This window comes from Homalodisca vitripennis, chromosome X, assembly GCF_021130785.1.
Source record: "Homalodisca vitripennis isolate AUS2020 chromosome X, UT_GWSS_2.1, whole genome shotgun sequence".
NCBI classification, from domain to species: Eukaryota; Metazoa; Arthropoda; class Insecta; order Hemiptera; family Cicadellidae; genus Homalodisca; species Homalodisca vitripennis.
The window spans coordinates 94,849,220-94,865,067 of record NC_060215.1 but is presented as its reverse complement, the minus strand read 5'-3'; the positions used below and the strand labels follow the sequence as shown (position 1 = coordinate 94,865,067).

The following is a 15,848-nucleotide window of genomic DNA, read 5'->3' as shown; positions in this document are numbered from 1 at the left end:
AAAACTGAGGAAAGATTCTAATAGTATTAAAAATTCATTTGTATCAGAATCGGGTGTTCTATAAAGAGTGACAATCTGTTTTAATCTTTAGGAGAGTTACTGCTGTAACCTCAAATGTAAGATCAGCATAAAATTTATCTAAACTTATACTTTCAAATTCAATACCCTCCTTAACATATATTACGCTGCCACTTCCTTTGGTACGTAGATTTTTCCTTCAATAAACAGCAGCTAAACTAAAACCACAAGGAACATAAAATTAGATTTTTTGTTCACACAGCCAATGTTCATTAAGTGTTAAATCATAACAATTTATAGTAATTACAAATAAAACTAACTTTTGTTCTAATCAAGTGTATATTTAAATGCAGAACAGTAAGAGGTATAGAGAAAGTTCCCCTAGGGGTTTCAGCCTAGAAACATTGAGTTGGAGTTTCCCGATGGAGTCTCAGTGTCTGGTGGTGGAGGCTGCTCATCCGTCAGATGTGGTTGTTGTGACTGCATCTTTCTTCCTGCCGTTGCTTCCACAATTAGTTTGACAAGCCATTCCTTTCCTGCATCATTGAAGTGTTGCCCATGACGTGTATGGAATCGCCTTTCAGCTTTGCTGGCCTGCTAAAACATTAGGAAACCTGTTACACAGATTTTTAGATGTGCGTTGGTCTTTAGTATTTTGGTATTCACACAAGACCATCCTTCTAAGTCCCTTCTTTTAGGCAAATCTATCAAAACAATATTTGGTTGTGTAATACTATTCAGAGTTACTTCTATTTCATCAAGAGCTTTGATAGCTTTGTTTTTAGCCACATAATTCAAGCCACACATAATCACTAAAAAATCATTTTTATTCAGATTCTCTCGAGCTACGCTGTCACTATTTAAAACTTGTTTTGCACGTCCTCCTGGCTTAACAAAACCAACAACTTCACAGGATTTTTTCCCTCTATTTATATGCCCGCTTAAGTCCCAACCATGGCTGTCTGCACAAATTAACATTTTATTTTAGTTACTCAAACTGTTTCTATTTCATTCACCTACATCTTCCTATTTCTCCTCACTTGTTGCAAGAATCTCATAAGGATTTTGAGAAATAAAAGAGTCTATGTTATTTGTTACATTTCTGGTCTCTGCATGATTTTTTCCCTTTAACAACAAGAGATAACGAATCTAAATGGTTTGTAGTAGAAATCCGCCTTTTGTCTTCTATACGATTATTTTTTGTAATTGGAGTTGAATTTGATATGTTTATATGTAGGTTTGTTGGTTCACTAAATTTTGCGTTTAACTGATAAAATTGATTTTCTAACAGGATGATTTTCTCTTCTTTTTCTATTACCAGAATTTCAAGATTAACAGAGTGGTTTTCTAAGTTTAATTATTTCTTGATTTGCATTTGACAGGACTTAATAACCAAGCCGCAGAGGAGCATATGAGAGATAAAGTTACTATAGCCTTATTACCCTGCTATTCTCTATCCCTGCATAATGACCGCTAAATATTTTATGCAAATGCTCTTGGTTCTCTGGTAGTGATTAGAACAAAGCCATTCCTACTGACCTGGCCCGAAAATGAAAATCTTTTGTTTCAGAACTTAAGTATTGTGATTGACAATTCTAACCACCGCCATATACGCTGTTGAGTGACTCTATAAACTATGAACTACAAGGGTTTTGTGACGTGTCCGTAATGGTTACTCTGCCGTAGTATACCTGAAGTGCACAAACAATAAAGGTGAAATGCGTGTAAGCCAAACTATATTAAAAACTTGTGTTGCCACTCTAAGGGTGTTACACTCCCAAAACTGGAACTGTGTGTGCTAACTCATACAAATGAGGCCAAAAGAAGCAAAATCCTTGATACTATCTGACAGCCAGACTGCACTAAAGGCACATGATACCTGTTCATTTAATTCGAAAGCAGTCTGAGAATGCAAGAATGCTCTGGCAGAGCTGGCTAAGAATAACAGAGTACCACTCTGTTGGGTGCTGGGCCATGATGGCATTCATGGAAATGAAAAAGCAGACATCCACACCAAAAAGGGAGCGGAGTCCATTATGGTGGAGCAAGAGCCAAGTTGCGGGATAGCTTTCTCCAACAGCAAAGCTCTTGTAAAAAGTTGGGAAAAGAGGATAAGAAACTTTAATTAGAGTAGGGCCTCAGGATAAGACAATCTAAAATGTTTATCTCTCCTTATGTTAAAGGGTGGGCATTTCTCCTAGATCAGACTAAGGAGGATATAAGAATAACATTAAGGATGTTGACAGGACATGCTCCCGTAAAGAAACATCTTATGAGGGTGGGCCTTAGCCAGACTGATGAGTGCAGACTCTGCGGAGAAGAGGAGGAATCAGAGGAGCACATTTGGCTAAATTGTCCTGCCATATCAAACATTTGCAAAAGATTCCTGGGAGCATATCTCCTCAGCCCCAAGGATATCAGAGAACAGGAGCCCTCAAATATGATCAGCTTCTGTAAAAGTCTCAGATTCTGAGGCCACAGAGGACCTTTTAGGACTAAGTGCAGAGACAATTCGTCTCTTTCCCTCTGAATTAAGAAAAAAAGAAAACTTATCTCTGCTTATCTCTTATGTGTGCTTATCTCTTAACCCAGCTGATTAGCTACTGCGCTGAACAATTAAGTAAACATTTTACCATTGCTGTCTCTGTAGTGTGACTACTGTAACCCTTTCTTGGTTACAAACCTTCCCCTACCGCCTCAAGACTTATCTATCAAACCAGGTATCACAAACACAGGAACTCATCCCAGCACATTGTTGGCATTACATAGCCAGCTAGTGCACAGAACTCTGCTGACTATGCATTTCGTGGCATTGTCTCTCATCTGGTGGACCATTCCCGCTGATGGAGCAGACCTAAGTGGTTTTCTGTTGCATTAACTGAGTGGCCTTACTTTAAATTTACTTCCACTTCCACACTTCATCCTCTGACGAACTCAAGCAGACTCCTGTCGTGCATTCTACTCCTTCCCCTGAATGGGACCTTTTAACAAGTTTTCTTCTTGGACCAAATTACAGCACATTATGGCGTATGTGCTGCACTTTGTGAATATCTCTTGTGACAAAGAGCACCTCTCTGGCTCATTGTCCCCTCAGGAGCTGAAATCGGCGCAGCTTCGTATCTTCAAACTTCTTCAAAACTCAACCTTTTATGAAAACCGGAAGCTAGTCCTAAAGCACAAGCTCTGTTCAATGGACCTTCAACGTCTTTCTCCTTTCGTTTACCAGTTTGACCTCTTCCGAATAGGAGATAAGCTCCAGCATTCGGGAATTCCTTTTAACAGTTGTCACCTCTACATTCTCCCAAAGAAACACTTTGTGGTAAACCTCCTTTATGGCCACTTTCATGAATAACACCTCCATTGGGTTCCACAACTCACTAATTCCCTACTCTCTCAGTATGTGTGGATTCTCTATGTACACAGTCATGTGATCCCGCATTTTCAAGTGCTTAACTTACTCTAAGCAAAAATCAAGAAATTAGTTCCTTTCATGGGTGATCTGTCCAAAGTCTGTGTAATCCATAACATAGCCTTCTTGACTTCCGGTATGATGGTCCTCTCTCAATAACGGTCCAGAATCTTCTTCTCTTCTCTGGCCAATCTGAAGCTGAAAACTTTGCAGCTAGAAATAATCTCAAGTTCCATTTGAACTTTCATTCCACCCCTCATTAAGACAGCATTTGGGAAAGTGCCAAGCATCACCTCAAACGTGTTAAAGGGGGACACTTTTTGACCCTCCTTCAGTTCATGACTCTTGTCAAACAGAGGTGAACCTAAATTCTCGACCTCTTACTCCTCTCTTGAGCGATTCAAATGGCCTGGCCACTTCCTCATGGGTGCCCCCTGGTTGGCGTACCCAAACCTGAATGAACTTCCCTCCTACATGCTGAAGCACTGGAAGCTCATTCAGACTCTCAACCAGCGATTCTCGAAACATTGGTACAAGGAGTAAATACACATCCTTCAACAACGTGTGAAGCAGTGCTCTTCAACCCCAAAATTTGAAGGAAGGCGACCTTGTACTGGTGCAGCAGGACACCCCCTCTCTCTGGCCTATAGTCCGAGTCATTAAGGTCCCTGGTAGTGACTGTGGCTACTCCAGGAGGAACCCTTGCCAGACCTGCGGTTAAAGTGTTTGCATTTCCCTTCAACTAAGCTCTACTCTGTTTATAAACTTTCTCTAAGTGTTTGTAAGTGGTTCTTAAGTGTGTTTGGATTTGTTTTGTTGAACTCTTACGTGAGTTCAAGGGAGGCAGTGTATAATATTTACAACTCTGTTTCTGAAGTATAAAATATCATTTCATTGCTCACAGATTAATTTTGTTTATATTTTTATTCTTTACATCTAATAATCAATGAACTGCACTGTATAGACCATGACGTAAAATCGAGTGATTTCTCCCTATTGGCCAAGACAATTTAAACCACCCCTCAAGCACATCACCTGACATCAAGTGAATGGTGGTGTCCCTGCTAGCGGCGCAGTCCCTTGCCGTCAATCCAAAATGTGAATCCAAGATTTTGTAGAGTTCCTCTTTTGCACTGACAGATGTGGATTTCTGTATAATTACTTATTTCCCCTCCCCCCAATGCCAGTGACTCTTGGTGTGAACTGTGTTTGTACTCTTATCTAAGATTCACCTGTTTCACAGATAAAACAATTGGTGTAGGTTTGGTGCTATCTCGTAGACACACAACTCGCGAAGCTCAACAGTTTAACTAAATTTTATTTGGTTTGAGAACATTAAGAATATGTTTCATTCAAGAAAAACCTTTTATAAATAAGAGAATTAATTGAATCGAGTAGTACGTAGCTTAATACTAAGTAATTCGTGTATGCTATAGAGTTAACTATATTAACTAAGGTTAGACTTGTATACTGCTTACTTGTTATAAACATACAAATAATTTAATTTCAAAGTTGTCAAGAGTTTGTTTTTATCACACAAACTTAAGAGTTGTGTTAGTATTAACTTAATTAAAATTGCATACTTTAGCTTTTTTCATTCTCATTTGTTGTATTGCAAATATATTATGGGGTAACAGTTTAGGTGCAGAAAAAGTGTTCTTATGGCAGAAGAGGGCTATAAGAATTCTGTATTATTTGAGTCGCAGGGATAGTTGTACTCGTAAATCATATTTTATTAATAATAATATTATGACTTCCATGCATTTTTATTTTTCAAAATTTAATCTACGTATGAGAGAATTTAGATGATTTTACAAGTGTTAACGACATAACAATTATTACACAAGACATGCCAATGACTTAGTTCTGCCTACAACTAGATTGACTAAATGAATTAAGAGTCATAAATATTTAAATCAAGCTCTTTAACAAACTCCCTGAAACATGAAGAGTGTTAGATTTGCAAACTTTTAGAACAACCATTTCCACATGGCTCACCTCTCTAACCTTTTACTCAGTGAATAAATTTCTGAACTCAGAGGTAGATTACAATGATTAGTAAGTGTAAATTGTACTTTACACTTCATTGTAATGTGTTGTAGTTTAATTTTTTTGTTTTATGTCTAACTTTGTCCATTCTGTAAGGAAAATGACAATAAAATTAATTCTGATTCTGATCTTATGCATTTAATGAAATTAAAGTAGACTATTATGAGAAGGGGAGGTTTTCTCTAAGATTTACATACTAACTTAAAAACTTTTTGTATAAAAAAAACATGTTATATAGGTTTCACTTCAGATGTCCACATTATGAAATATTCTGTTGATTTACCTACATTGTTGACCATAACTTTGGCTCTATTGTAGAGGCATAGAATTATAAACCTCTAGATTATATAATTTCACATTCTATTATTACAAAGATATCTCTTGCTTAAATGGCTATTCCCCATAGATCAATTTCATTCATGAACACACTTTTTTAACCATTATTATTTATACAGTATATTGTGTATTGGGTTATATTACAGTTAAATTATGGATCTTGATTTTAAGTACTCTTGGAAATTTCGTAAAAATTAAACGTAAGTATTAAGACAAAACCAAACTCAGGTATGAAGCACTAGACCTGAGTTTAAGAATATTGTTATTTCAAGATGAATAAACAAGTGATGGTGCACACATGGTGCAATTGCTAGATGGATGAAGAAATATCAGAAAACAGTATTGGGATCAGTGGCGCACCCAGAAATTTTCTCTGGGGGGTGCCCAGAATACTAGGAAGTCAGAAGCATGGAAAGCCCCAATGTCAGGGGAGGTTCGGGCTCCCCGAGAAAATTTCGAAATATTAGATTCTAGAATTGTTATTCTTTAGTACTTCTAAACTAATAAAAGGAGGGCAAAGCTCAGGTTAAGAGTGTATAGTTTACATTAAAACCACACTACCACCAATCACCAGGTAATTTATACAGGGATAATTAACACATTCTGAAACAAATACCATTTATATAAAGTATATTTAGATAAAACGAAATTCAGTTATAACATTAACAAAATATTGTACAAAATAGTTACGTTTAAATCATAAATCAAGACCAAAGGTAAATCTTGATGTCAAAAAATCAAATCAAATCAAAATCACTTTATTGTCGTATAAATCTCATGATCATTGACAAAGTCATAAATACAGCACATTCTGGTAGCCAAGTCCAACATAGATAGTTAAAAGTTTCAACACAGTTACATCAACAGTATCAGCATTAATGCACTTAATGTAATTTAATAATAATTTACATTATTTGGCAATGCAAAGAACTATACAGTAAATAACAATGGTACCACTTTAGTTACATCGATGGATCTGTATTGAAAACATAACATAATCCTATTAAAACAAAACAGACTTGTTGGAGAAAAATTCCTCTACAGAGTAGAATGGGTTCTCCAAAAGCCATAAATAATATTTCTTTAAGAAAAGTGTTTTGTCAAACTTTGGGATTAAATGTGACAGATGGTTATATACCTTCAGGGAAAGTACCTGATGACTCTTTAAAGTTTTACTTAATCTATTGAATTTTATTTTTGATAAATTCTTGCATCTTGTATTGTGCGAATGGGTATCACCAATGGGCTTTATTAAATTTGGATTTTGGAAAATATATTGAATTAAATCAAATAGATACAGGTTTATGACAGTTTGAATGTTTAGTAATCTAAATAGCGGTTTACAGTGTTCTAAGCTAGATGATTTGGATATAATTCTTATGGCCTTTTTTTGGAGGATCAGTATGTCATTGATCTTACTACCATTGCCCCATGCAACCAGCCCATATCTAAGTATTGATTGAAAAAATGCAAAGTAGGCGGTTTTGACATAGTCGGTGCTAACAGAAAAGGTTAGTCGCCTAAGGAGGTAAACTACTCTTGACAATTTAGAAGAAATATACGTAATATGAGAGTCCCAGTTCATGTTTCTATCAATGTATACTCCTAGGAATTTTACATTGTCTGAAAGACTAATGTTTAAGTTACGACTGTCAACTGTCCTCGTACTGAAAATAATATTGTGCGTTTTTGATTCATTCAATAAGAAACCATTGCTTGTGAACCAATTTGAAGCATCTGTAATAGAATTTTTTGAAATTAAACTAAGTTCACTTAAATCTTTGCTAATATTTAAAAATGTAGTGTCGTCTGCATAAAGGATGGTTGAAGCTGCAATTGAAGCAGGCAGATCATATCTACTCTTGAATAAAAAAATATAGATATTCATGTTTAAAAGTTGACCACAAATTACCTGATAGACTACAATAATGGGAGTTATATTAAAATTTAGTTAGTTTATTTCTGCGTTTCTACACATATAACTGTTCCCTATATAAAACTTCCAGTTTTATATTAATAACAATAAAAATATACTGGTTTTGGCACTGTTCAACCAATCTGCAACATTGAAAATTCATAATTCGGAAGCTTCCGATCCGATTGAAACCAAATTTTTATACAAGACAGATCGAGGTGTACTGTAACTTAATTGAATATTTAAATTTAGAATTTACTATTAGAACACAGACTGTACTTCCGGCCCAAGAAACAGCCACTGGTCACCCGTTGTAATCACCAAAAATACTTTAAATATTTTCTATTTGTGGGATAGTGTAAAATAAAATTGCCATGAATCCTTATCAGCATTCATGAATAGTACGTTCATAGAAAAATTTAACTCGTTTTACATAGCTTATGTGTTTTTTAAAAATCTACCAGAGCACATATTGGAGGCAGAGGGCGGAAGTGTAGTCGAATACAAGCGTAGGGTGGGTTGGCGGTTGCTCAACCTGGGTGATGCTGCTGCAGAGGCACTGGTTCGTTTGCATTACCAATAAATTATGTAGAATCCATTTAACAGCAAATTATTTGGAAATATTGTGTACATAACAATAAATTATTACTGTGGGAAGTGGTGCTGTTGGATTGTTTTCATCCATCTAATAGTAAATATGGTGGTTAAGCAGTGCCTAAACTGTATAGAGATGGATGGGTGTGTATGTGTATGATTTTTATAATAATGTATTTTGTACAATCTTAAACTAAAACTATACTAGATAAATTTAAATCAAGAAAAGACTGATTTATGGACTCTTCCCCTTACACAGACCTATATAATGGGGAATTATTCATTTGAAATTATTCTGTATATATTATTGTTTTCTGTATGTGAATAAAAAGTTTGAATTGAATTGAATACAGTATAATACAGTATTTTAAAAATCTCAAAATAACAACTAATAACCGATTTCGCAAGTGTTTGAAAAAACATTAATTATGCCATTAATTATTAACTTAAAACTCTTAATTTTTAGTATGTCGTTCTTAAAGAGACAATCAACAAATGCTGTATAAGAATTTACTTTTAATGTCATTATTGTTGGAGTAATGATGAGTTAAAGTGGAGAAAGTTTAAATTTTAAACAAAAATCCATGCTTTTTCTATATTTTTGGTTACCATAATTATTCACAATAACTCAAAAGATATTTGAGTATATTTGTGTATATTTACATGGATGACTACTACCAAATCAGTAAAAAAGTATTTTCTTTGTAATATAAGTGTTTATTTTAATGTGGTAGACATTTGAAGAGAGATGTTTAGCGTGTCAGAGAGGTCACCAAAGACCCCAATAATGCTCCTAATTACAACAACACTACACCAAAGACACAATCATACATTTTGTTAAAATACTTAAAATCTTTCAATTGGATCGAAAAAAATTAAAGAAAAAGATTGTAATATGGTTAATATTGTAGAATAAAGATTTTTCATAAAACAGCTTAAGAATATTGAAAGCAAACTTTATACATAAACATTTTGTCTCTGGAATTGTTTCATTTTGTTTTGTTTTTCAATTTATTCATGAATTTTTGATTTTCCAAAAAAGTGTTCAAATATTTGATTTTGTAGAGATTTTTTATAGTTTTACATGGTAATTTCATTCATTTTTGTTTCATTTTCAATTTGTCCATTCGGCTCTCAAGTGGCCTAGAACCGCTTTATTATTGCCTACTTATGTATATATATGAAACATTAAATTCTAATGGTACAGGTACTGGTTATAATTTTATTCATATTAAAATTAAATAAAGCTAAATGTTAGCTATTCTTATCCTAAAATAAAATCATTTACAAAACATAAAACACATTTAAAAATAATGAGTGATAAAATAAATACACTGGAATTAATATATACACGTTAAAAAGTTTTGAAATGGTTATAGGGTAATTATGCAATGCAGGTTGCATCATTTAGAAAATTATTTTCTGAATAACATTCTTTCTCTATTAAGATATTTTTAATTTTATAGAGAACTTTTCTGGACATAAAGAGAATAGAGGTATTGGAATAATATTGTAACATTTTAGTCCTTTGTAATAAGGAGACATTTAAAATAATTTAGTTCTGTGGATTGGGTATGTAAGTCTGTCTCTCTGTCTTGTATTGTAATCATGAGCTTTTGTGGTGATATTATTAGGTAAGTTTTTATGAGTATACATTAAGACCTCATATATATAAAGTGATGGAACGATCAATAAATTTAGCTGTTTAAATATATCTCCTAGTAAGTAAGGAAGAGATATAAACCTCCCAGTAAGTAAATGAAATCTACTTGTGAGTGTATATATGCAAAGTATATTGTCTTGAGTGTTGCAATATTATATAAATATGAAATCTTAAGAGCATATAAACCGGAATTCAGTTTCAAATATAAATTTTCTACATGTTTATCCCATGATGAATGTTTGTCAATTATTAAGCCTAAAAGTTTTACATCATTCAATTTCTTAAGAGTGTTATTGTTTATGGATATATTGTGACAGGTCAAATTACGACATTTAAATATTCGCGGGGAATTAGCAGACTGTGACATCAGTAAATCACATGTTATCAGAATTGAGATTTATTTAATTAATAACGGAGAAATATATTAAACTTTATACGGGAACAAATTTAATTAATTAAAATGAGTTAAACATAACCAAAATTCGTGTTTTACAAAAGTACTAAATAAAATTACGCAGAAAAGCCAATTGTGGGATAAAATGACTTGCGTATTGATGACATCAGAAAGCACATGTTGCAAAAAATTTAAATAAAAAAGCTATAGAAAAATAATAAAAGAAAATAGAAAGACTTAAATTGATCAATTATAGTGAACGTGATAAATTTCGACAATTATAAGAAAAGAATCAAATTATATTCAATCGTGAAGACGCTGATTTGAACGGGAGAGGGGATAAGTATTGTTTGAGCCGGTATGCGTGGTTTTAGACGGAGATTCCTTCTTCTCTCTCTGGACTTGAAGCAGCGACGACGTGTATTCGTTTAGATCCTCCTGGTACAGTAGTTACGAAATATGAAACTGTACAATAGTGAATTAAAGTTGTAATCAGGGATGGGATGTTGTGTTAGTGAACAAATTATCAAAGCAAAGTGAGTAGAATTAGACAGTATAACATAAGATAAATTGACGTCAAAGTCATTTGCTTTGCTTTCATTGACTATCCCATCTACAAAGAAATGTGGTAAGTAAGAAATTAAGCTTTAGCTTAAAGAATATTACTTTCAAAACTTTTTAGATTCAAAGTGATTGATAAGAACAGTGAATATTTTGTGAACTTTATTATGATATAAACAATCATATTGATCAGAACTTTCAATAGAGTAATATTAAGTTTGAACCATAATTCAACCTACTTAAAAAACCTGAGATAAATATAGACCCAGTGCTAGTGATAACGTGTAGCCTACTTTCACTAATAAAAACTACACTTCCAACAACACCACAGACATTGAAGTTTGATCGTTATTTAAATACCGACTTGGAACAATATAAGTCAGCCAACAGGGGATTACAACACATGTTAAAAAGCGGTTTAAAAAACTGATCGTAAGCAAGTCGCACAACCAACGAGGGGCAGCACAGTTAGAAAACTGATCGTGAGCAAATTGGCACAACAAACGGAGGACGACGAACGTAGCAAAATCACACAGCCACCGTGGGGACTGGATCGTAACAATATAAGGTTCTAATTTTTGTTTACTTTGTTTAGTCGAAAAAGAAATAAAATTTGTTTTTTCCAGATTTAGCTGTAAGTTATTCATATATAAGAATTGTTTAATTTTCGAGAGATCAAAGATTAATCAAAAGATCAACTTGCTTTTACTTAAATTTCCTCCAATGATTGTCCAGATATTTTAAAGTTGTTATCTCCATACAGCCATATATTTTCTTTTGGCACCTCATCTATAACATTTGGAATTGCATTTATATAGCAAACATACAACAAAGGGCCGAGGATGCATCTTTGAAAAACCCCAAAGCAACCAGGTTTTAATTTCAATTGAGTGGTTAAGAGCCAACCTAATTTGACATAGGGAACTTCCATGTAATGTTGCCTATTTGTTAAGTAGGATTTAAACAACAGTAACTCTGAGCCTTTAATTCCTATATTCTTTAATTTATTGGTCAGAGTTACATGGCATACTCTGTTGAAGGTATGTTATATCAATGGTATACCAATCACAGATATGATAAGGTATATATACATTGATATACCAATCATATTTTCATGTTTATCTATAGAGTCAACTATTGACAATAAACTATAATAATAATAATAATTCTTTATTTTGTCAAAAACACAGAATATACATTTTGCATATACATCTTCATGCATAATAAAATACATACATACATTTACATAGTATAAATCAAAATAAATGTTCTTACATTAAGTAACTACATGTTCATTTTAAGATGCAAAAACAGTCTCAATAAAAGATAATATAACTTAAAAAAAAACTGTATTTAAGACAAGACAAAATAGGAACCCCATAGGTAAAACCAGTATTGGGATCTCCATCACTTAACTAAAACAAAAAAAATCGGCTAGCAGCGACACGCAACTCGTATTAGGAAAAAAATGTTATTTTACTCAAAAAATAATCTCTGTTTAATAACTCTGTGCTTTAAATTACACAACTAAATTTATCCCTTCAAAAAAGTAACTGTACAACAATAACAAAATAAACTATTATTACAGAGGGCTGAGTCATTAATGTGATTGTAGAGAAAACCCTTGCAAAGATCCACTCTGACCACTAAAAATAATTTCATTTTATTCAAAATAAGAAATAAATCTGTTGTACATAGCTTGTTCAAAAATCTTTGACAAAATTGGGAGTAATTAGATTGGCCTACAGTTTGAAACATTTTCTGAATCTAAAATAATACACTTAAGAATCGGAATGACTAGATATTTTTAAATCGTCAGGAAATATTCCAAACAAAAATTATTCATTAATTGAATGTACTAAAACTCCAGCAACCTCATATTTAATGCATTTAATAACTTTAAGTGATATCTCATCACAACTGCAAGAGTTCTTATTTTTTAGCTAGTCTATAATTTTAAAAACCTCCCCACAACAAATAGGTCAGCAGTCAAACTTTCTGTTAATCAGTTTAGGTTCAGGAGAACTTTGTACATTAGAGATAGTGTTACTGGCTAAGTTTATAATAATCATACAAAATGTTAATATAGTTAGGATTAGTAAAGGTGCAACCATTTAATTCCAATCTATATTCTCTATTGTTATGTTGTACCTTATTCAACATGGCCTTGGCTTCTAGGATAAAGAGTAATTTACTTGCACTTGTATATGTATATATATAATCAACAATCGATACTAATGTTGTCGTCACTGACCCTAAACTGAAACAAAAATGAATGATGAGTATAGACAATTCACCTTCCTTAAATATTTTCTATAGTACGATCATAAACTTTTAAACTATATATACTATTTATATAATTTGTTTTTCAAATTTGTAAAATAAACTCTCAAACTACGGGTTTTTATAAACTTATATATATATATATATATCAATCGTGGGGTTCACAGCCCCTAAAGATGTATTCGTGTCACAGCACCTAAAATTCAACCGTCTAATAAGGTTGATTTCCATAGCACCTAATGTCATAGTACCTAGTCCCACAGCACCTAAAGAAATGCCTAAGAGTCACACGGCACCTACAGAATCATGCCAGAATTTTATAGCACTTGATCTCACACCACCTAAAAGCAAGTGGTGGGGCTCGCTGAAGGGGTAGGCTGCCATCTCTGTCAGTGGCCAGTGGGCGACCGTCCGTCCTGTGAGTGATGTGGTTAGGGAGAGCTCTTTGAATTGGTTATTGACACGTGCTGTGGGGGTTGCATCAACACGCTCGCTGGAAGAATGAAGGCAGTAAAAATTTCAGATTACTATAATTTCAATAAGAAAAAATATATATAACTTTTTATAACGCTCATTATCAAGTCATAAATTATACATGGTTAGTTATTTAATATACATCTTAGCACGAAAATTAAACTATGATTCTTGGAATACTAAGAATTTTAGGAATCCATATATGTTTCACTGTCTACCTCGTATTCACTGACACAGTCTTCCGATGAACTTCTGTCTCCAAGTCAAATTATTAGTATCTCTACAGCCTCCCCCAGCAATCATTCGATAGTCCAAACGTTTATCAATAATTATTTAGGTGTTCTCTACAACTTTTATCCAACAATCGTGTGTAGTCTTTTCCAAAGTTTCTTTCAAAAATTTTGTGATAGCAGTAATACTGAACGGCTTCTTATTTTTGTGACATTTCTTTAATTTGAGCCCATATTAGTTCTTTCACATGAAGCTTGATTGTCGCTAGAAGTTTGACTTTTTCATATCTAAACTAAAGTGAACTCCTTTTTTGTAAGCCATTGTGTAATTTCAGCCTTATAGCTTTTGCTTGTAGGTGCTTTATGTATTTGTTTTGAATGGTATGGTGCATTATCCATAACAATGTATAGCTTTAACCAGGTTTTTTAATTTTTAATTGGTTATGTAATCATTAATAAAAGAGAGATTTGCGCTGATACACCAAAATTCTGAGTTGGCAGGCTGACAAATGATTTTTATAAAGACTCATTATAAGACTGTTTTTATTTTCTTTGAACAGCCAAAAACGAAATGTCACAGTTACAGCGAATTAGCTGACATGATAGTTAAAAATAGTTAAACAAAACAGTATATTACATTTAAACTAAATTTGTACAAACAACTTGTCCGCGACTTACCACTCAATTCCTGATGAATTAATAATGGGATGTCGTAGCTACTGTACATCCTTAAATTATTGTAACTGCATATATTCCAATCATCTGATCCATTTCAGAATGATTGGACTTTAAGTTTATGAAGAGTGTTTTTTTCGTACGCTTGAAAGTACCATGCCAATTTATAATATTATAATAGTGTAATTCATTATTACTGTGGAAAATATTATATTGCCATTTGCGATAGATGCGACACCTAAACGCTATAATTATAATAATAATAGCTTCACATGGAATTTTCTATACAACATAATAAAAGCAGTTATGACGTAATATAATGGATTACTATAACATTTTTCAAACTTAAAAATATGTATTTTTTACATTTCAGTTTTTTACATTTTTTACAGATACAGGGTGTCCCACGAAGAGGTTTAAACATTTGATTTTATATTACTTGTCCATCTATGTACTGAACACTTTCAAACTCAACACAATTCGTTAAATAGGTTTTAAAAATATTCTGTGAAAATTTCAGTTATCTAGCAATTGTTGAAACAAAATGGTGGCATTTTGAAAAACTATACTTTAAAACAGTCAAAAAAACAGTATTTTTGGTTTTGTAAAATTATTTATTGTCATATTCTAAAGAAATAAGGCATTTCAATCAGAAAATCAGAACAAGAAATTAACAATTACAGTCCACAATTATTCGAACTATAATCCATCCACGTAACATACTGATAACAGCGCTTAACAAATGAATCGTAAGCTCTTACAAAGAAATTCTGCGGTATTTGGAGAAGTTCCTCTTCAATTAATTGTTTTAATTCCTCATCATTATTGAAGCTAAGAGTATAAACTTGTTCCTTTGAGTAACCTTATAGAAAGAAATCACACAGTTCACACAAGTCATCTGGGGATTGGGGTGGCCAATCTATAAAAATCACTTCCACGACCAATCCAACAGCCATGAAGGCTGTCATTTAGTAATCGCTTGACAGGATTTGCGAAATGAGGAGGAGCACCATCTTGTTAGAAAATTTCTTGATCCATTTCTTCTGGAACCGTAAATGAGGCAAGACTTGTTCATTTAAAACCTGTTCATGCCTATTCCCAGTCATTTTACTGTTTAAAATGTTGTAAGATAGCATCCCATTACAACTGATAGCTGCCCAAACAGTAATTCCTTTTGATTTTAGTAGAGTCTGTTCAAGGATGTATGAATTACCGGTGTTTTAATAATAATTACAATTATGCCTATT

At 33.1% G+C, this 15,848-nt stretch overlaps 1 protein-coding gene across 4 annotated transcripts in view; it reads right to left on the bottom strand.

Annotated features, from left to right (window-relative positions):
* Nucleotides 1-338: 338 nt before the first annotated feature.
* Nucleotides 339-15,848, bottom strand: part of LOC124369597 — a 44,259-nt gene continuing 28,749 nt past the window's right edge. The window contains exons 4-5 of one of the 4 annotated variants that reach the window (XR_006923074.1): nt 13,091-13,199; nt 339-615 (exon numbers count right to left, since the gene is read on the bottom strand). Coding sequence is in view for 2 of the 4 variants with exons in the window: in XM_046827642.1 (XP_046683598.1) it covers nt 409-615 (207 nt within the window). In the remaining 2 variants the exon portion in view is untranslated. Of the gene's footprint in view, nt 616-13,090; nt 13,200-13,224; nt 13,716-15,848 lie in introns of those variants that run through there. The other 3 variants (XM_046827642.1, XM_046827643.1, XR_006923075.1) reach the window with 3 other exon arrangements.